This window comes from Pristis pectinata, chromosome 2, assembly GCF_009764475.1.
Source record: "Pristis pectinata isolate sPriPec2 chromosome 2, sPriPec2.1.pri, whole genome shotgun sequence".
Taxonomy (NCBI): domain Eukaryota; kingdom Metazoa; phylum Chordata; class Chondrichthyes; order Rhinopristiformes; family Pristidae; genus Pristis; species Pristis pectinata.
The window spans coordinates 105,510,544-105,534,106 of record NC_067406.1 but is presented as its reverse complement, the minus strand read 5'-3'; the positions used below and the strand labels follow the sequence as shown (position 1 = coordinate 105,534,106).

Here is a 23,563-nt window from a genome sequence, read left to right as displayed (position 1 = left end):
ATGTTTTGTGGCAATAGCAATCGTGGTAAATGAGACAGACTCAGACCAGGCCTGGTAGTTTCAAAATAGGCATCCATGAAGCATTACAGACCATCAGCATTGGCTGAAATGGACACCATCATAAATGAGGCACAACCCAGGGGAAACTGCAATAAAGTTCTACAAGCAAGCAAAACAGCAAGCAATAGGCACAGTTGTGCTATTTTATAAATGAAGGATAAGATTAAAGCTCTGTAGTTCTGCCACATCTCATCATGAATGGTAGTGGACAATTAAAAAACAAACATGAGGAGGAAGCTCCAAGAATATCTGCTTTCTCATTGATGGTGTGGCCTTATGTGCAAGTGCTCAAGGCAAAACTGAATGAAGCGTAATCATATTCAGTACTGAGTGAGTGATCTGTCGTGGCTTCCTCACCATTAAAGAAACCAATCAATTCACTCCACATAATATTAAGAAATGGTTGGGAGCATTGGGTACATCAAAGGTTGTGAGACCAGAAGCATCCTGGCTCTAGTACTTTTGCCCCAGAATTGGTTATACCTCTAGCCAAGCTGTTCCAGTATACCAACAACACTGTTATGTACACAGTGTCCTAGGCCCAACCATCTTCAGCTGTTTCATTGTTGACCTCCCTTACATCAAGTTAAAAGTGGGGATGTTCTCTGATAACTGCACAAAGTTCAATTCCATTCCTGACTCCTCAGTACATGAACCAGTCCATGTCTACACACAGCACAATCTAGATAAAATACAGACATAAGCAGACAAATGACAAGTAATATTTGAAACACAAAACTGCCAGACAATGACAATCTCCAACAACAGAGTTAAACCAACCACCCTTGACATTCAATGGCTTTACCAACTTCAATTCCCCCACATCAACATCCTGAAGATCACTATTGCTTAGACATTAACCAGACCACCCGTGTAAGTACAATGGTCACAAGCGTAGGTCAGACACTGGATACCCTACAACAAGTGACTCGCCTGATAGCACAAAGCCATTCCACTAGGGACATCAGGAAGTACACTTGCCTGGGTGAGTGCAGCTTCAATAACATTCAAGAGGCTTGAGACTATCCAGGGCAAAAGACCCTGTTTGATTGCTATGCCATCTACTATCCTAAATTTCACTCCTTGTGTAAACTGGCTGCCATGTGTACTATCAACAAATGCACTATAGTTACTTGCCTAGGCTACTCTGACATCATTTCCCAAGCCTGAGATCTGTACCACCAAGAAGGGCAAGAACTTCAGGTGCATGGGAACACCACGAATTTGCACATTCTGCAAACTGCACTCCATCCTGGCTTAGAAATATACAACCTTCATCATCCCTGAGTCTAAATCCTGGAAATTTCTATGTAACACCACCGCTGAAATATCTTCATCAGAAGGATTGCAGAGTTAAACAAGGTGGCTCATCATCAACTTCTCAAACGCAATTAGGGATGGGCAATAAGGGATTGCCAGCAACACCCACATCCCCCAAAAGAAAATGAATAAATAAAACAACTTCCCAAAGCACAACATAACCAATAAAGTATTTTGGATTGTGGTCACTGCTCTAATATTTCAAATGAATACAAGCTATTAGAGAGAATTACGAAGTATATTTGATAGTTCTTTAATAATGTTTATATGTTGAAGGAAGTTGAATACTTTGGTGTTCACATATATTTACCTCTGTGTATCAATGAGAGTTTAAAAAGCAGAATAAGCACCAGAAAGGCAAGTAGCAGCTTTAAGAAACAGCATTCTTATTCCTCATCAGAGATTATACTCTTATATTTATTAAAAGATTTTTGAAATAAGATAGCATGAACAAGTTTTATTGCTTAAATGTGCACATACTTTTATACCAAATTTATTAATCATCCCTCATTAATCATGTTTGTGTTCCGTATGTCTATACACAGCTTGCAAATCAAACTGAATGCCACCTCATATAGTATTAACATAGTTTCCTTTCAGAAAGTTCAAAGGACTATTCATGTGTAAAGCATAGAAGTTCAGTCCTACACGAGAAGTTTCATCATTACACCCTGTGTCTGTTGCCATGCAAAGAGACATGCACAATAAGAATCAACTCCTGTTACAAGCCAGCTTCCAAACCATTGATTATATAAACTCTGCAGGTTGAAACACGCTAACTTTTGTCGCACATAGTTACAGAGCACCTTAATTTTGCATCTCCCAGTTATTCAGTCTGTACTATCAAGAAACTCATCCTATGAATTTAGTTTAATTCAGCGTTGTGATCGGCACAGACATCATGGTTCGAAGGGCCTCTTCCTGTGCTGTACTGTTCTATGTTCTATCTGACTGCCCTGATGTCTCTGTTCCCAATGTTTCTTTTATAAAATGTGAAAACATTACATATACATAGTTTTTAAATGCAGACTGGATTTTGCCAGTGTGCTCTAGTCCAATTATTCCCCCATTTTGTCCTCCCTTCACCAAAGTACCATATTGATTCTTCAGTTGCAAACACATAAATCAACTTGCTATAATAGAAAAAAATGAACTCAGTGTTTTTAATAAGTTGTAGAAGTACTGAATTTCATATCAATGTTAAAAAACATCCAAGACCACAATGTTATTCGAACTTTAAAAAAAACAATGTATTCTCAGTAATCTTTTTATCACAAAGAACAAATAAGAGTAAATAAAAGATGTGATAACAGTGAAAGCAAGATCCTGGACACAATATTGAATTAATAACTGAAATGATGGGGGTTAATTTGGTCTTAAGCGTGAGTTTTAGACTTAGACTCTAGATAAGCAGCCCCAGTTTACACTTTACCTATTTTTTTTCTCAATTCAATTTTCCTCTATTTGGTCAAGGAACCAAAGAATATAATAATGAGGGTAGAAATGATCAGAAAGGGAGGCAGCCTGGCAGTGGGCTTCACAGCATAGTGGAACTTTGCCTATGATGGAAAAGAAAACAAATACAGCAGGAATGTTCAGCTTTAGAAAGGTGATTTTGAAGTCTAGATAAAATAGCTGGTTTGGCACAGTAGTAGGTGAGGAATATGAATACAAGAACATAGAAATATAAGCAGTAATAGACTATATGACCGCTCAAGCCTGCTCTAGCATTCAATAAGGTCATAGCTATTCATGCACCTCATCCACTTTCCCACATGACCCATATGTCTTCTGATTTCTTTAATGTCCAAAAGTCTATCAATCTCAACTATGAGTGTATTCAATGACTACGTATCCACAGCTTGTCTGGGTAAAGAACTCCACAGATTTACAAACCTCTTAGTTAAAAATATTTTTCTTCTGTCTTAGACTATGACTGTGGCCCCAGATCAAAATTCTCCACTCTCGACAACTGAAGAAAATTCAGTTATGTCTAGAAGTGCATTCAAATAATATAGAAAGGTTCTTGGAAGTAATGGAGAAAAGGGGATATAAAAAGATTTTCCAGGTATTTATTTGGGATTTTTCCCAATTTTCACTAGTAACCTTGGAGAAGGCCCAGGAAAATGCTGTTTATGCAGTTCTTCCAAAGTATCTGCCAATCTTCAGCAAGGTTGTACAAGAGGTTCAGGGAAATCACACAAAAATTGTCCACCATTATTTCAAAATATGAATCTATGGTACTTCCGTGGACTGAACCAAAATTATAACCAAGAGCTAGATTTCAGTTTTCAGTCTGACTGAAGAGTGTGATAAAAAATTAGCAAATTTAATGAGTTGATCTCAGTGTTCGCAGCGAAATCACAGGTTAATGCCCTGTCTGAATTTGTTGCTGTTTAGAATGTACATTAATGATTTGAACTTGAAGCAGAAAGAAACCATTCACAGTTTGCACAAGGCAACACAATGAGACGTGGCCAAATAAGCAAACTGAACACAAAGGAATTTTGAGAAATTGTAAAAGTGGGATGCTGGCTGGCAAATGACACTGTGTAGACAAATGTAAGGTAACAAGATTAGAATATGGCAATAAGTGGATTAAATTTTCACTAGGTCAAAGCTGATCATGTAACTCAAGCAACCTGATCGGGCTGATATTTCATCAGTAATGTCAAATCTCACCTGTAATGGCAAAACCCACAAAATTAATTAAATAAATATTGGGTGGATTCTCCAATGGATGATGGAACCAGCAGTAACTATGCTAGCAAAGAATAGATGAATTTACTCAGAGACAACTTGTGGTTATCAGATGAAACTGAATGCAATACTCAGCTGTAGGAAGGAAAGCTAATTGAAAATTAGTAGTATAGCCAGAGGGATACAGTTAACATGATAATGACATATCCTATAATACCACAGCAAAGATATTCAGCATCAAGAAGCAGTCCAGACAAGCACCATTGAACTGACCACAATTAAATCTTGAGAAAAATGAGGGATTATTTTACCTAGAGAAGCAAAAAGGAGATGTGACTTCAGTGTTCAAATTAATATATATATTGAATTGTAATAACCATCATCAAATTCTATTGGAGTTCTGTCAATTTTCCACTGCAACTTTGGGAGAAGATTAATGGAAGGCCAGGGAAATGGTTGTCCTTTAACCTACCTCATAGTAGAACGTAAATATTGATAACCAGATGATCCACCAGTGCCAGCTTTACCACCAATCATCCTTTGCACCATACAAACGTGGTTATCTTAGGAAAAACAAGAATTACAACTTTAACAATAACATGCTTTTATGCATCTTATGCAAATATATATAGTTTGAAGGATAACTAACTTACATCTCCATTTAGTCATAAGTGCATCAACATCCATGAGTGCATTCAGTAACTGGAATGGCAACTGGAAACGTGGTTCTTCTCTGGAGACAGTAGAAGTAAATGATAGTTACCTTTTACAATTTCATCTCCATTTTAAAGTTAGTTCAATATTCAGTCCTCTGAAGCTATGCACCAAAAGAGTGAGCAAAAAAGTCTGCCTTCACCTCTCTGCAGGAACCTGAATGAAAGTCTTGTGCTTAATGTAAAACGATTGAGAATTATATCACACAAGGAGTTCAGTTGGCTCACTGTATTTCAATTGGTTCTTTGGCCAAACAATCCAAAGAATCAAATGTCTGCACACTTTCCTCATAAATATGTTTCTTCCCCTGCCACAAACATCCAAATTTTCTTCTGTACATGCAGGATCAATTTTCAGCTTTGACAAGGATAAGAAATTAATGCGTCAGCTCAGATGTTCATTCTACACCCCATCCAAAAATCAGTATGGTTTTATAATAGGCAGCCAGTTACTAATGCAGTTTTTTTTAACCTCAACCGGGTCAAAAGCTTAGCCATAATAGCCTCTACTCGAAGCATTCGCAAGTTAGGATATAGGAATATATGCAATAACGCCCTGTTCTGAATCATCCAAACATTATGCAGAGGTTATCCAAATCTCCTTCTATAACTTTACTAGAAACTGAAGAAACAAGATAACTGGCTAATAATGCCATTCCAGAGGGGTTTCCAATTAAGTTATGGTTCACTGTCAGAATTCTTCAAAAAGTTTAACCCCTTATTGTTTTTTTACTTATTCTAATTTCATATCAGGATTCATACTACAAATATTATAACCAGCAATGCTTGTGTACTGTGATTGCTTACATTGTTAAACAATTCTGCATTTGTTGCAGTCAATATTCATTCTGGATGTTATAATGACCAATTCCATGCTCCAACCCTGCCAAAGTAGCACTCACAGGAAGAATGTGGAGGGAAATGTAAGTACACAGCAAAGAACTTTCCATCTGTTACCTGTTGGAAGTACATAAGCAGGGAATCAAAGCTTGTGAAATAAACTGACTAAATTTAATCAGAGGTTGTAGACATCTGCTGATACACCTACACCTCCTCCACCTCTCCCCCTATTATTTTGATGTTACTAACCTGTAGAAGTAGATCATGAGAGCCCCTTGCAATGCTTTGTATGATACTCTCCGTTCACCTGAAGAGAAAAAGCACAAGTTTACTGAGATTGGAACCCACAGTTCAGCTTCTGGACACAAACTGGAAACTGGACTGATTTGCACCTCCTTTATAGACATACTTTTTGCATAAAAGCATTTTGTGCTTGGTTTGAAATGTCTATGCCCATTTCCCACTGAAGTCCTGTCCATCAGGAAACCGGACGGGACACCTCCTGTCACAATTCACCCAAGCATGAGTTTTATGTCTCTGTCGTATTTTGTGCACATGTTGACATCATCAACATGGGCAGCACATTTTAGTCACTCACTGACAGATGATGTTGTCCATTGCAGGAAAAATAAATAAACATTTTTTTTTAAATGGTGGGAGATTGCAGAGCTCTGAGATGGAGAGGAATCCTAGTGTCCCAGTGCATGATTCATGCATGATTCACAAAGGACAATTAAACAGGTACAGCAAGTAATTAGGAAAGCTAGCAGAAGGTTATTATTCATTACAAGGGGAGTTAAATAAATAAGTATGAAGAAGAACCGTGTGCTTTCCTTTCAAAACTTGAGCAAAACCCATACGTGAGTGCTTTTGTTGCCATTCCCAGCATTATTACAAAAATGTGGACAGGGCAAGAACAGAGAGGAAAGTGAAAGAAGCAGAAGGAATGGAAGAGCTCGCAACAGTTATTCCCTATCTATCAATGGTCTTCAGGAAGCAAGTCTACAAAGTCATCTCAACTTCATGATAGGAGACAATAGTAAGGAGGTTCTAGCAGGAATATGCCACACGCTGCAGCCACAAAGCATGGACAGAACTCCAGCTGCAAATTCTGGAAATAATTGCCCTGGCACTTCATTTTACTTTGTGCGCTTAAGTGGAGCCTGAACTTTCATGGTGTCCGTAATCCTCACAAATCCATTTGTCTACTCCAACTAATATGTCTGCTCAACAAAGTCCCTTTTCTATGAGTACAGAGCACCAGTGGACCTTCCTAAAGCAAGAAACAGGGAAATGTAGCATTGCTTAGCCACAGCAGTCTCAAATGATTCCTAAAGTCATAGAGAGATACAGCACAGAAACAGGCCATTTGGCCCACCAACTCTGCACTGACTATCACCCATCCATTTACAATAATCCTACATTAACCGAGTTTTTTATTCTCTGCATTCTCATCAATACTCTCAGATTCAACCACTCACCTACACACCAGGGCCAATGTACAGTGGCCAATTAACCTATCAAGCTGCACGTCTTTGGGATATGGGAGGAAACTGGAGCACTCGAAGGAAGCCACGCAGTCATAGGAAGAATGTACAAACTCCACACAGACAGTACCTGAGGTCAGGATTGAACCCGATCTCTGGCACTGAGAGGCAGTATCTCAACCTGCTGCACAACTGTGAAATGCTTTACAAGGCCAGAAAATTCTATGCAACTATGCAACTAATAGGTAGTGGAGTCCAGGCATGAATGGAGTTCTATGCAACTAATAGGCAGTGGAGTCCAGGCATGAATGCATTGACAGAGGTCTGCCCATAAAAGATCTTTATATATACCCACTTAGAAAATCTATGGATATATTGGTCCTCAGGGAGCTGGAGGTAAGAGTGTGACTCTCAGCTCTCTTGTGGTTTAAGAACTCAAGTCCTCTTTCCCTTCATAACACAAAGTCCCTGGCCACGTCTGTCAGTAATCCCAGCAGGGCGACCCATGAAAAAGAGGTGATAACTTGAAAAAAGACCATGCACCTCATCAATTGCATTAGGGACAGTCTTTGATGGTCTCTCTACCCTAGTAAGATTCCACTGTGCAGTGGGGCACTCTGCAGAAGTGGCTGAGTAGCAGTATAAATGGCAAAGCTGCTGTGAATGAACTGTCTTCAAATCCAGGTTCTCTGTGAGCACGCCACAATGTTTCTAAATCAGAAAAAAAATCCAATTTCCACTGTAAATCATCCAAATAAGCATGACATGATGAATATTGGGACAAATCTTCCACTGAGATCTACATTGGATCTGTCAGCAGACGTCCCAGAAACTGGACAATTTTGAAGATTAATAAAAACAGAATATGCTGGAAATAAATCAGCAGATCAGGCAGCATCTGTGGAAAGAGAAACAGACTTAATGTTTCAGGTCAAAGACCCTACGTCAGGAGGAAGCCTGCAATGCCAGAGTGCCAGACGTGGGATGTCTATGTTGTCTGGTCACCCTACCAGACAGGGCAAGCTTCCTCAGAATTCCCAACCTTCTGGCAGAAAAATCCACTGGCTGAAGCTACAGCAAGTAACAAGACAATTAACATCAATCTGAGAAATTGACTGCCACGGAAAAGATGAGTTAAAGTGTTTATACTTGATTTCATTAGTTTATTTTTTTTTAATTGGTCTAATTAAGATTTTACACTTTTAACTTCATTATTTTCAACAATTATAAACATTTTAAACACAATTTCAATCTTTCATAGGTCCTTAGCAATAAGGAATGTTTGTACATATCAAAGACATTCGTAAACATTAAATTTAATCAGCTGGTTTGACACTGGTCAGAGGCAGGCCTCACCATTGCCAACCTCATTTGTATCCCTGTGGCTGACTACTTGTATCAGTAAGAGTCCTGTGTTGTCCCACATCCACCAATGTGTTGTAGATTGAGCTCTCCACAGAAGACTGCGGTGTGGATAGTGCAAAATGAACACTGTGGTCCTGGACGTAGACAACCATCAAACACAAGGTAGAAGAAGATCTGCCCTGTGATCTTTCTGTGCATGTCCAATAAGCCAGATGTGTACATCCCTGTATGTAGTGCAAACATACACATTGGACAAAGTCTCTGGAACTTAGCGCACCATGCAGAATGACTGCATTTCAGTAATTCATCCATAAATTCCAAAACATTCACACACATAGCACACTAAAATAGTGAGCAACACAAAAGAATTTCCTCGGTAATTATTTCTGATTATGATCTAAATGAAATGTTGAAAGACAAATGTACTACAGGGATGGTATAATCATCTGTTGCACATAGCAGAAAGTAGTGATCAGAGAAAGAACATCTCAGGAATTGGCAAACACGTTTCCTGTGACTTACTGCCCATTGTAAGTAAGTGTACAAAGAGAACATTAGGTATGCTCCTGTGATTTCCAGAAATGCGTACAGTGTGTACACTGAACCACATTGGAAACATTGAGTCATTAAATCACTTCTCATATGTTATCAGGAATTTGATTTCAAAAATGGAGATTGCTAGTTCAAAACATAATGATTAGTTTTGGGTGTAAATACTCACTATCTTTACCTGTACTGTTTAAGAATTTTACAAAGATGACTTTGGTAAATGAGATATTAGAATAGAATAGATTTATACATTTCTCAAGGATTGCAATGGATTTCCATTGTTGCTTATGTAAGCCTAGTGCCAGTCACACAACAGCTTAAGTTTTTTTCCATGCAAGAGTAGTCACAGCATTTCAAAAAAAGGTAATTCATCATAAGCAGTTGAAATGTAAAAGCCAATGATATTTATTATAAATTGTTGCCCTTTAGACCATTAATTCTTCACGTATACATCTGAGGCTCATTTAACAATGCTTATTATGAACTTCTGCACCTCAACATTCTTTTTATGAAGGGAATGCTCGACTGAAAACTTCTCAGTTCAGCACTTTCAGTTATAACAATACTGATGGTTGGATCCCAGTTGTTGACTGAGCTTCTGGATAATCATTTACTGAAAGAACATTTGATCATTATCTCCTCAGAAGTAGTAGCACAGTGCAAAGAAGTAAAGAAAGAGTTTAGGCTTTTAGCGTATGTGAACATACAGTGTGGACATACAACCTAAGTGCACATCCACATGTAGTGTCTGCAGAATGAACCGGTTGCACAGACATACAGCACATGAACAGGCCCTTTGGCCCACCATCTCCATACTAACCATCAAGTTGCTATCTATAATAATTCCAATTACCAGCACATGCTCTGTAGCCATTAATGCCTTGCTGATTCAAGAGCTTGTCACAATAGTTCTTTAATGTTGTGGGTTACTCTACCTCCACCACTCTCAGACAGTGCTATCCAGATTCCAACTCCCCCGGGTGAAAAAATTCCTTTCTTAGATCCCCTTTGAATCTCCAATCTCTTTTTCTTGAAACTATGCCCTCTGGTCATTGACACATCTACTACAGGGAAAAGTTTCTTATGATCTACCCTCTCTGCTGCCCCCAGGAAAACAAACACAGGCTATCCAGTCTCTCTGCACAGTTGAAATGCTTGATCCCAGACAACATTCTGGGGAATCTCTTCTGCACCCTCTCCTTCCTATAGTGTTGTAATCAGAACTGAACACACAACTCCAGTTGTGATCAAACTAATATTTTATGAAATTACACCATGACCTCCCTGCTCTTATATTCTTTGCCCTGCCTAATGAAGGCAAGTATCCCATATGGCTTCCTCACCAGCTTATCTACAGTATCTGTGCTGCTACCTTCATGGATTCTTGAACCAATACTCAATTCATCAATACTCTCTACAGCTCTAGCACTCATTGTGTCTGCCCGACCCTTATCAGTCCTGCCAAAATGCATTACCTCATACTTCCATCTGCCATTGTTCTGCCCACTTTACCAACACATTAATATCATCCTGCACCCCAAGTCCATCCTCCTTAGTATTGACAGCAGCACCAATTTTCATGTCATCTGCAAACTTACTAGTCTTACCTCCAACATTCACATCCAAATCATTAATGTTTGTAACAAATAGTATGGGTTCCAGCGCCAATCCCCATGGTACACCACTGATTATAGACTTCCAACCACAAAAACAAACCTCTACCATTCTCTACTTCCAATTAACAAGCCAATTTTAGATCCAATTTGCCCTGGACTGCATGAGATTCCACCTGCCAAGCACTCTGCTTGGCCTTGTTGAAGAGTCTATTCTCAGCAACAAGGGAGGCATTGCATTGCCGCACTTAACTCACATTCACTTGCTGAGATACTGGGAATTCATGGAATCTGGAGAGTTATAAAACAGTGTGAATTTCACATGGCAAAACAATCGGCATGAACGTATGGATAAAATTGAGGACGTCGTGGACAGCTAGGGGGATAAACTCAGGCTACAGAAAGATATTGATCAGCTGATAAATTGGACAGAGCAATAGCTGCTGGAATTTAATCTTGATATGTGTGAATTAATGTATTTTGGGAGGTCAATTAAGGGTGGGACTTACACAATGAATGGTAGGACCCTATGAACTACTGAGGAAAATAGGGACCTTGGTGTACAAATCCAAAGATGCCTGAAGGTGCCAGCAGAGGTAGAAAGGATGGTAAAGAAGGCATACAGGATGCCAGCCTTCATTAGCTGGGGCATAGAATACAAGAGCTTGGAAATTGTGGTACAGTTTTATAAAACATTGGTGAGGCCACACCTGGAATATTGTGTGCAGTTTTGGTCCACAATATAGAAAGGACGTGATTGCTTGAGGGAGGCTGAACAGGAGATTCACCAGGATGCTGCCTGGGATGAAGTGTCTCAGTTATGAGGAAAAACTGTAGTTACACAACAGGATAGCATCTAAATCAAGAAATTTAGGGACTTGTGAGAAAGATACTACATAATCATGAGTGATTTTTATCTTCATATAGATTGAAGACAAGGTCACAGAGTAAATTTATGCCAGAAAAAATCCTGGTAACAGACTGTCTTAGGTCTGGCCATGTGTAATGAGTGGTCTTGTAGCAAAGGATCCATTGGGAAGAATAATCATAACATGTTAGAATTTCTCATATAGTTTGAGAGCGAGAACTCTAGGTTTAAAACTAACCTCTTAAACTTAAATAAAGGCAATTACAAAGAGTTGAAAGCAGGGTTGAATAAAGTCGATCATGAAAAAAGATTAAAGGTAAGATGGCAGATAAGTAGTGGCAGATATTCAAGGAAAGGTTTCATAATTCACAACAAAGCATGGTGGGAGGCACAGTGACACAAGTAGTAGAACTGCTGCCTCACAGCTCTACTGACTCGGATTCAATCCTAAACTGCTGTGCTGTCTGTGTGGAGTTTCCTGTGACTGCATGGAGTTCCTCTGGGAGCTCCAGTTTCTTCCCACATCCCGAAGACACGCAGGGTGATAAGTTAACAAGCCACTGTAAATTGCTCCTAGTGTGCAGGTGAGTGGCAGAATCACAGGGAGTTGATGGGAAAATGAGAAGAATAAAATGGGATCAGTGTAGGATTAGTGTAAATGGGTGCTATACAGTCAGTGTAGACTTGCTAGCCCAAAGGATCTGTTTCCATGTTGTATGATTCTATGATGATTGCTCTAAGAAATATTTCATTGAGAAATAAAGGCCTTATGAGAAAGATGATTCATTGATGATTAACGAATAAAAGTTAACAATGGTATCAAACTGAAAGAAAGACATTTGAGATAGCCATGCATGACTAAAAAAAAAGCCAGAAAAAAAGATTATGAGAGTAGAACTATAAAAAATAGAGATTCTACAAGTATATAAAAGTGAGTTGCTAAAGTAAATATTCTCATCTTAGAGGAGTAAGAGGCTTGGGAATTGGTCATGGGAAATCATAAACATAACAAACACCTTGAACAAATATTTTCTTTCTCTCTTCACATTAAAAACACTATATGCAACCCAAACATAACAGAAAATCAGGGGGTAAAAGGGAAAGAGGAACTTGAAAATTACTAGGCAAACTAATGGAACTAAAGCCCTGAGGATTTGATTGCCTACATCCCAAGGTCTCAAAATAATTAGCTGCAGAGATCGTAGATGCATTGTGCCATCTTCCAAAATTCCCTAGATTCTGCAAAAGTCACAACCAAATGGAATGCAGTTTTCAAGAAAGGAGGGAAAGGAAAAAAAAAATCAGGAAGTTCGTTAACAGCTGTCATTCAGAAACTTTTGGAATACATGAAAGAAAAATGGGCAGAGCACTAACAAAATCGTAATCCAATTAAGTAGGCTCAATGTGCTTTTGTGAATGGGAAATAGTGTTTGAGAAATTTATTGGAATTTACTGAGGATGTAAAGGGCAAGGTGTATGCAAGAGGTATGAAAAAAAACTGCAGATGCTGGAAATCCAAAATAAAAGCAGAAAATGCCAGAAATACTTAACATGCGGGAAGAAAACCAGAGTTAATTCTGCAGGTCAAAGCCCCTTCGTCAGAACTGATACAAATCTAGATTTCCAAAAGGCACTCAATAAGGTGTCACATCAACGATTACTGCACGAGTTAAGGATCATAGAGTTGGGGGCAAATATTAATTAATGAACTTCATTAGAAGATTGACTAATAAAAAATTTTATAGGGCTATTTTCAGGTTGGCAGGCAACCAAATTTTTATTCCTTTTTTTTGGAATCTCGACATTCATTTCCCTTCTCTAATTACCATAGAAAAGGTGGTGGGGAACTGCCTTCTTGATTCGCTGCAATCCTTCTGGAGAAGGTATTCGTAATATGTTGTCAGAGAGGAATTAGACCCAGTGACAAAGAGCCAGCAATATCTTTCCAAGTTAGAATGGTTTATGACGGAGAAGAGACTGTGGGCTTTGGTTACCCATGTGCCTACTGCCCTAATCCTTCTTGGTGGTAGAGGTCACACATTTGGGAGGTGCTATCAGCATAGACTTGCAGTAACTACAGTGCATTTTGCAGACAGTACATACCACAGCCACTGTGCAGCAATTGATATATAGAGTGTTTGAAGTGGTGCCGATCAAAGAGGCTTTCTTTTCCTGGACAAATCAAGCCTCCCGAGAGTTGTTGGAGATGAAACAAACGTAAAGTATTCTATCAAGCTCCTGACAAGCCACCAAAGACCCACTCTCTGACCTGCTCTCAAAACCACATTTATCTGGGTGGAACAGCTAAGATTCTGGTGACTACCAAAATGTTGATGACGCTAGACCTGGCAATGGTAATGCCATTGCGCGTCAAGGGGAATTGATTAGAATCTCTCTTACTGGAAATGGTAATTGCCTGGTGTGAATTTTACTTGCTACTTATCATCCATGCCTGAATATTGTCTAAGTCTTGTTACATGCAGGTTTGGATTGGTTCATTTGCTAATGGCTTGTGAATGCCATTGAACACTGTGAAATCAGCAAACATTCCCATCACTAGCCTTGTGGTGGTTATTAATGAGGAAGCTGAAAATGGTTTGGTTTCAGACATTGCCCTGACAAACCCTTGCAGTGATGTCCTAGGGCTGATATGATGGTCCTCCAATAGCCACAATCTTCTTCCTTTACACAAGATATGATTTCAACCATTGGAGTGGTTTCCTCTGAATGCACATTGATTTCCATTTTAAGAGTTCCTTGAAGAGTCAAATGCTGCCTTGATATCAAAGACAGTCACTCTCACCTCACCATAAGAATTCAGTTCTTTTGTTCTTGTTTGTGATGAGATCAAGAGTGGTGGGCCCTTGATGAAACCCAAGTTGGCATCAATGTTTGGATTACTGGTGAGTAAGTGCTCCTTGATAGCACTACTGATGACAGTTTCTATCACTTTGCTAACGATTGAGAGTAGACTGAATGAGTAGCAATTAGCTGGATTTGATTTGTCTAGCTTTTTGTGAACAGAACATATCATGGCAATCTTCCACAATGTTGGATAGATGCCAGTGAGGCAACTATATGGAATAGCTTGGCTTGGGGCCCAACTAGTTCTATGGCACAGGTCTTCAGAGTTGCAGCTATGTTGCTGTTGACTTCTGTAATGATGGGAATCTCAAGATGAAGGTGAAAGAAATCACCCATTCAAATTTTCTGGCTGAATGTGAATGCTTCAGCCTTATCTTTAACATTCATACGAGATGGAGCAATTTTAGCACCTTCTCCTCCAGTTAACTCTCTAATTTTCCAACTCCATTCACTACTCTATTTAATAAGACTGCAGAGCTTTGATCTGTTTCATTGATTGTTCCACAGGGAGAACTTAGCACTCTCTATTGCAACACATTATTGTTGTTTAGTAGCTTCATTAGGTTGGCATCTCCTCATTTTAAGATATGGCTGGTGCCATTCTGACATGTCCTTCTGTACTCCTCCTTCAGATCCCCTGACCTGAACATGGAAACAGAACATCGAACAGTACAGCACAGGAACAGGCCCTTTGGCCCACAATGTCTGTGCCGACCATGATGCCAATTTAAACTGCACATCTGCTCGCATATGGTCTACATCTCTCCATCCCTTGCCTGTACATGTACCTGCTTGAATACCACTTAACCATTGCTATTGTATCTGCATCCATCACTTCCCCTGGCAGCTTGTTCCAGGCATCTACCACTCTGTGTAAAAAGCTTGCCACATAAATCTCCTTTAAACTTTCACCCTCTCACCTTAAAGCTGTGCTTTCTAGTATTTGACATTGACTCTGACTATCTACCTCTCAGAATTTTATATACTTCTATCAGGTCGCCCCCTCAGCCTCCGACGCTCCAGAGAAAACAATCCAAGTTTGTCCAACTGCTTCTTGTAGCTAATACTCACTAATCCAGACAACATCCTGGTGAACCTCTTCTGTACCCTCTCCAAAGCCTCCACATTCTTCTTGTAATGTGGCAACCAGAACTGCACACAATACTCCAAATGTGACCTGACTAAAGTTCTATACACCTACAACATGACTTCCCAACTTTTATACTCAATATCTCAACCGATGAAGGCAAGTATGCCATTAGGCTTCTTTACCACCCTATCTACCCATGTTGCCACTTTCAGGGAGCTATGGACATGCACCCCAAGATCCCTCTGTACATCCTGTCATTTATTGTATACTTTCCTCTTAGGTTTGACCTCCCCAAGTGCAACATCTCACACTTGTCTGGATTAAACTCCATCTGCCATTTCTCTGCGCACATTTCCAGCTGGTCTGTATACTGCTGAATCCTTTAACAATCTTTCTTACTATCCACAACTCTGTTAATTTTTGTGTTATCGGCAAACTTACTAATCAGGCCAGGTAATTTTCATCCAGATATTTTATACATCTATCACAAACAACAAAAGTCTCAGCGCTGATCCTTGTGGAACACCACTGGTCCCAGACCTCCAGTCAAGATAACACCCCTCCACCACTACCCTCTGTCTTCTATGGCCAAGCCAATGTTGAATCCAATTTACCAAGTGTTCATGGATCCCATGTGCCTTATTCTTCCGGATCAGCCTACCATGAGGAACCTTGTCTACATGGACTTCAGTAAAATATTTGACGTCTACTGCCCTACCCTCAATTAGTTTCATCACCTCCTCAAAAAACTCAATCAAGTTTGTAAGCCATGATTTCTCCCAGACTAAGCCATGCTTACTATCCCTAACAAGTCTCTGTTTTTCCAAATACAAGTAAATCCTATCCCTAAGAATCTTCTCCAATAATTTCCCTATCACTGATGCAAGGCTCACTAGCCTATAACTTCCTGGTTTGTCCCTACTGCCCTCCTTAAACAGAGGAACAACACTGGCTATTCTCCAGTCCTCTGGGACCTCACCTGTGGCTAAAGAGGGTACAAAGATATGTGTCAAGGCCCCAGCAGTCTCCTCTCTTAATAACCTGGGATCAATCCTATCAGGCCCTGGGGACATCCACCTGAATACTCTTTAAGAGCCCCAACATTTACTCCTTCTTAATACCAACATGCTCTAGAATATCACTGTGCCCCTCCCTGACCTTGCTATCCTCCATTTCCTTTTCCTTGGTGAGTACTGATGTGATGCCTTGTCCATTTCTTCTGGCTCCAGGCATAAATTCCACTTTGTTCCTGAATGGTCCTACCCTCCTCCTAGTTACCATTTTGTTGTTGAAGAATGCATAATATGCCTTGGGATTCTCTTTAATCCCACTGACCAAGGACATTTCATGGCTACTTTTGGCTCTCCTGATCCCTTGTTTTTCTCTCCCACTTCCTTTAAATTTCAACTTCAGCTTCCTAAACCTTCCATATTCTTCCTAAACCTTCCATATTCTTCCTTCTTTTTTATTTTGATCAGTCATAAGGTTGCAGATTGTGGTGAGGTGTCATGCAATTCAGTGCAGAAACATCAACTATTGGCAAACTACTTTACTGACCCAGATGAAAGGACTGAGTGGATTATAAACACATTTTCTAACAATTAAAAAGATAGCTGGTAAAGCAATCAAGAAGTTTTTTTTAAATGTGGGAAATCCGAAATAACAACAGAAGTTGCTTGAAGGTTATTTATCTAAAACGTTTTCTTTCTCCACAGATGATGCCTGGCCTGCTGAGTATTTCTAGCATTCCCCCATAAGGGGGATACAGTCAGTAAAGTGCTATAAATATGTTCATTGTATAGGTAAAAATGAGAGTTGGAATATTATCTGGGACAGTGTGAAGTTATACACTTTGGCAGGGGAAATAAAATTAGAATACTGTTTAAATGGAGAGAGTCTACAAAATGTAGCTATACTGAGGGATAAGGCGTTACTCACACCTTAAGCATGCAGGTACAACAAGTAATTATGAAGGCAAATGGAATGCTGGTCTTTATTGCAAGGAGATAAAGTATGAAAGTATGCAAGCACAAATGAACTATGTCATTAATATGTCACACTTTAAGTACTGTACACATTTATGTTCACCATATTTAAGGAGAGATTTACTTGTACTGGTGACAGTCCAGTGAAGATTCAGTAAGTTGATTCCTGGGATGAAGCAGTTGTGCTTTATGGAACAATGTAGCTGTTTGGGTCCATAGCCATTGGGGTTTAGAAGACCAAGATATGATCTTAGAGTCATAGAGGTGGATAGCACAGAAACAGGCCCTTGGGTCCACTACATCCATACCAACCCTTATGCCCATTTAAACCAATCCCATTTGCCTTCTATGCCTTGCCTATTAAAGTGCCTGTACAAATGTCTCTTAAACAGAATGACTGTAGCTGACTCCTTCACCTCCTCTGATAGTGAATTCCAGGTATCAACCACTCTGCATGAAAACTTTCCCCTCAAGTTCCCCTTTACATTTCCTTTCTCTTACCTTAAACCTATGCCCTTTTGTTTTTGATACCTCTGCCATGGGAAAAAGATTCTGCTTACCCGGTCTATACTTCTTATAATTTTAAATGCCTCTATCAACTCTCCCTTTTGGTTCCTTCGCTCCAGGGAAAACAAGCCCAGCCTGTTGTCCATCCAATCTCTCCCCATATCCAAAGTCCTCCAATCCAGAAAAAATCCTGGTGAATCTCCTTTGTACTCTCTCCAGCACAATCACATCCTTCCTACACTATGGCCACCAGAGCTGCACACAATACTCCTAATACGGCCTAACCAATGTTTTGTAAAACTACAATGTAATATGACAACTTTATTTTATTCTGTACCCCAATCTATGAAGGCAAACATATCATATGTCTTCTTCACCACCTCATCTATTTGTATTGCCACATTCAGGGAACTATGGACTTGAAACCCAAGGTCCCTCTGTTCATGAACACCCTACCTTTTACTGTACATATCCTACCTCTACTTTCACAAAATGCATCACTTTGCACTTGTTGAGAATAAATTCCATCTGCCAACACTCCACCCAACTTTCCATCTGATCTATATCCTGCTACAGCCCCAGACAACTCTTCTCATCATCCATAGCCCCGCCAATTTTCATGTCATCTGCAAACTTATTAATCATACCCACTACATTTACACCCAAGTCGTTAATAATGAAACACATAAAATTCAAAGAAGATTTGACAGGGTAGTTATAGAGAACATGTGAGGGCAGTTAGTACAATGGAGAATAGTTTCAGAGTTTTAAATACTTTAATAAGCAGCACCCTCTGATTTAGAGGAACAAACAATCTGCTGGAGGAACTCGGCAGGTGGGGGAGCATTTGTGGGGGACAATACATTCCCCCCCTCCCCCCACAAATGCTGCTTGAAATGCTGAGTTCCTGCAGCAGATTGTGTGTTGCTCCAGATTCCAGTATCTGCAGTCTCTTGTGTCTCCTCCCACTGATTTAGTCTGTTTTGCATGTTTAATCCCAGTTACCCTTAAGGATCTGTAGATGTACAAGTCTGGGGCAGAGATATCTGATTTAGGCTGTTTCACAGGTCTGAAAGTAGAGGGGATATGTTTGGGATAAGAGGTTTAGAAGGAATCCAAGCAAGAACCTTTGAGATTGGAATCTGGAATGCATTGCCTGAGGAAGTACCTAGATGAGCACTTGAATTGCAAAAGCATGGAAGACAATGGACTGATTGCTGGTAAATGGCATTGGAATAAATGGATAATTGGTGGCTGGCGTAGACCAAAGGGCAGTGGGTAAAATGCCTGTTTCTGTGCTGTATGACTTCATATTCTTGGACTCTATAACTGAAGCAAGATGTCACTACTCATGGTCTCAAATCCTCTTGCAAGAAAAGCTTACATTATGTTTGCCTTCAGATTTACTTTCTGTACCTGTATGTTAATTTGTATGGATTCATGCACAAGGACACTCAGGTCCCTCCGGACACAAATGCTTTAAACCTCTATTTAAAAGCTACTCTGCCTTTCTATTTTTTTTCTACCAAAGTATAGGACCTTACATTTACCTTCCATCTGCCATGACTCTGTCCATTCTCTGAGCTCTTTGAAGCCTCTCTGCATCCTCTTTGCTGCCCATAGTCCCAGCTAGTTATGTATCATCAACAAACTTGGTTTATATCACATGTGATCCCTTCATCTACATCATTTTTATAGATTGTGAACAGCTGGGTCCAACCACTAAATGCATGTCATATTTTAACAATCAAAAAAATGACCCATTTATTCCTAATCTCCCTTTTATATTCATTAACTAATCTTCAAACTAAATCAACATATTATCCCTAATACTGTGTATTCTAATTTTAATTTAACTAGCTCTTGTGTGGTATCTAATCAAAAGCTTTCTGTAAGTCCAAATCCACCATATCAACTAATTCAGCCTTATCTATTCTGCTAGTTACAAATTCAAGATACTCAAATAGATTTATCAAACATGATTTGCCTTTCATAACTTCACTTCTCTTCTTAATCCTATTATTGCCCTGTTACCACTTCCTTATTAATAGATGCTAGCATTTTCCAAATTACCAATGTCAAACTAACTGATCTGTCATTTCCTGTTCTCTCTCTTTCTTAAATAGTGGAAATACATTTTCTACCTTTCAATCTATGGGAACTGTTCTACTATATATGGAATTTTGGGAAATGACTAACCAGTACACCCACTGTCTCCACAGCAAACTCCTTCAAAACTCTGGCTATTGCATTCATTTCTTCAGTTCCTGGGGATTTATTGCCTTTCAGACCCATTAATTTCTCCATTATTAGTTGCTTATAAGTCCAATTTCTTTGAATTTCTCATTCACTGTAGATCTGTAGTTCTTTGTTATTCTTATGATCTGTGGGCCAGGAGAAACAGCACCACAAGTTCCTCCAACCTCACTCCCAGTCCCAGTAGATTAAATGCTCCCACAGTGGAATCAGACGTTTCTGGGCCGTACACACTTCGAGTGTCCTGTGTTCTCTTTTGGAGTCTTCACAGTTACTGGGACCACACTGTTTTCAAGCTGTCAAAACTGTGGTTTGCAGGGAAATCATCTTGTTTCCTTTCTAAAGTTACCTCACCAACTACCCACATAATTCAGCCCTGTTAACACCCAGGCCATTGAATTATTTTTCATGGCCTCTTCAAGGCTCAATTCAATATCCTACAGAGCAAAGCTAGCAGGAAAAACAGAACAGAACCTATTGTGTATATACTACATGCACCCCACTGGCTCTAGGCAGATATCCTTGCCTTCTAAAATTCCTAGTAACTCAAGGCACAAACTAGTTTGGAACTTTCCTCTCTGAACAAGGTAAAAGCACCTCCATGGCAGGAGATTGAGGAATCCATAAAGTTTCCAGTTTCCTCATGACATTGTGCTTTATTAGAAAAAACATACATCAGAATCTCTACTCTACAATTTGTATCCATACCTTTACTCAACAGATGTTCATGACGCTTTTCATCAAACAGTGATGTGAGCACTTCCTTTTGTTTGTTAAGTTCCAAGAGCATATCTTCCTTCTCCTCAAATGCAGGCTTTGACTTTTGAAAGACAGAAAAACTGCACAATAGTTTACCACTTTAAGACTGAAAATGTTTTTAGCTTTTAAAATTAATTTTTATTCATTTAACTTGAAATATGATTTACAACCTTGTTTCTTAAGTAGATTTGCTTTAAAATCATAGTACCACAAAAATGTTAAATTTTAATCTTGTACATTCATATATTTATCCAATTATAAATAACTTTTTGTTATTACTAGAATGATTAATTCCTTTCCTCAGTTTAAATTATGCATCAACGTACATTGGAGAAAATCAACCAAATGCACTGCATTTTATTAGTGTATGCATGAATATGCTTTGCATTTCTGCTTTTGTTTAAATCTGAAGGTGCAAGTTACCTGAATATCTGTGAATTCTTCTCTCAGTCCTCTTTCAATGTTGATTTTCAATTTGCCCCAGAAATCAAACCCATCAGGTTCAAGTCCAGGAGTCCTCTCTAGCCATTGCTGAAGGAAATAAATCAGTGAAAAATTGTAATATTTAATCATGACTGAAAATAGATGCAGGCATATGCGACTTCACTCTCAACCCTAATGAATGCCTCTCATGTGCTCCAGGTAAAGAGGATGACCCTCATCTAGTTTAAGGAGCAGAGAATAATTAATATAATGGGTAAGCCAAGGCTCAATTATGAGCGCTCTCATCCCCATGTCAGAAAATTATGACTTCAAATCACATTCCAGAGTATACAAATCTAGAGTCATAGAGTTGTACAGCATAGAAACAGGCATTTCAGCCAACTGCACCTACGTACGTCAACCATCATGCCAATCCCATTTATCTACAATAATTCCATATCCCTCCATGCCTTGCTCATTCAAGTACCTGTCCAGATGCTTCTTAAATGTTGTTACTGTTCCTGCCGCCAACACTTGCTCTGGCAGCTCATTCCAGGTACCAACTATTCATAGTATAAAAAATGTACTATTCAGATCCCTTTAAGCCTCCTCCCTCACATCTTAAATCTATAGTTTTAGACACCCTTACCATGGGAAACGGACTATAGGCTATCTACCTCTATCATGTCACCTCTCAGCCTCCCTTGTTCCAGGGAAAGCCAACCCAGCCTATCCAATCCAATCTCTCCTTATAACTCAAGCCCTCTAATCCAGGCAATATCCTGTTGAATCTTTTCTGCACCCTTTCCAGCTTACTCACATTTTTCCCATGGTGTGGTGACTAGAACTCCAAGTGTGGCTTTACCACCATTTTCTACAACTTGTACAATCTAGGTTGAGAACTCAGAATGGAACTGGGAAAGCGTGCACCCGTGGATAAAATCTTACAATGAAGACCTTTTCTTAAGTGAACATACCATCACACTATTTTGAAGAATCGCAGGTGCATTAACCTTGATGACCTGGCTGATACTTGATCCTCAATAATCATCACTGAAACAGTTGATCTGATAGTTATCATTTTGCTGTTTCTGAAAGCTTCTTGTGTGCAAGTTAGTGGGTTCCCACTCCCAGCCCCACCCCCACCACCCACACAGTTCAACAGCAACAACTCAAAGTACCTCATCGATTTTTGGACAGGATGTGGAATTTGGAATCCTAGTAATGTAATAGCCATGTCACTGAAATTACCAAATTATACTGAGTGCATAGCAAACAAATCCCTGCTGCTGCATGTACAATAACCTACCCAGATGAGTTTACATCACCATTTACTTCCTGTTCAGATTCCCCTGTTTATTTATAATTCACTGATAGAGTTTCTAACATTTTAATGCAAACTTTTATTTATACAGCGCAGTAACAGGCCCTTCAGGCCCAACGAGCCCACACCGGCCAATTAGATCTGTAGTCCACAGGGATTATAGCAAGGTTTTTGGTGTTCCTATGTTGCAGGTTGGTCAATAAAACACTGTGGGATCCAAGACAGAGAGACAAACTAGATCCAAGATTAGCTCAGTGGTAGGAAGCAAAAGATGCTTTTTGTGACTGGAAGGTTGCTAACAGTGGAGTTCCATAGGGCACATTATGCTAAATGTTGAAGGTTTGCTTGTGATGTAAAAAAAACCTTTGTGGTTAACAGTGAGGATGCAAGTATTAGACTGCCAGAAGGTGAAAATGGGCTGATCATTTGGGTAGAAAGTGGCAAATTGAATTTAACCTGGAGAAATGTAATGTCAAGCACTTAAGGAGGTGTGACAAACCAAGGGATTCTACGATAAATGAAGAGGCATTGAATGGTGAAGAACAATTCAACTTGGGAGTGTACTACCTTGAAGGGAACCAGAATGTGAATAAGATGGCTGAAAAGACGTATGGGCTGTTTACCTTTATCAGTATTGGCACAGACTATAAGAGCAGGGAGGATGCGCTAGAATTTTGTAAAATGTGTCCAACTCCAGTCATTGGATGACAGGAAAGATGCGATTGCACAGGAGAGGGTGAGCAGATTTACAAAGAAATTGCCAGGACTAGAAAATTTCAGCTCAGAGGAAAGACTGGATAAGTTAGTGAAAAATCAAAGAAAATGCAAATGCTGGAAAT

At 39.5% G+C, this 23,563-nt stretch overlaps 1 protein-coding gene across 1 annotated transcript in view; it reads right to left on the bottom strand.

Annotated features, from left to right (window-relative positions):
* Positions 1-23,563, bottom strand: part of LOC127581534 (tryptophan 2,3-dioxygenase-like) — a 65,704-nt gene that overhangs the window by 17,266 nt on the left and 24,875 nt on the right. The window contains exons 7-11 of the mRNA XM_052036026.1: positions 21,401-21,508; positions 20,927-21,038; positions 5,883-5,940; positions 4,734-4,813; positions 4,553-4,643 (exon numbers count right to left, since the gene is read on the bottom strand). Of these exons, the coding sequence (XP_051891986.1) occupies positions 4,553-4,643; positions 4,734-4,813; positions 5,883-5,940; positions 20,927-21,038; positions 21,401-21,508 (449 nt within the window). The remainder of the gene's footprint in view (positions 1-4,552; positions 4,644-4,733; positions 4,814-5,882; positions 5,941-20,926; positions 21,039-21,400; positions 21,509-23,563) is intronic.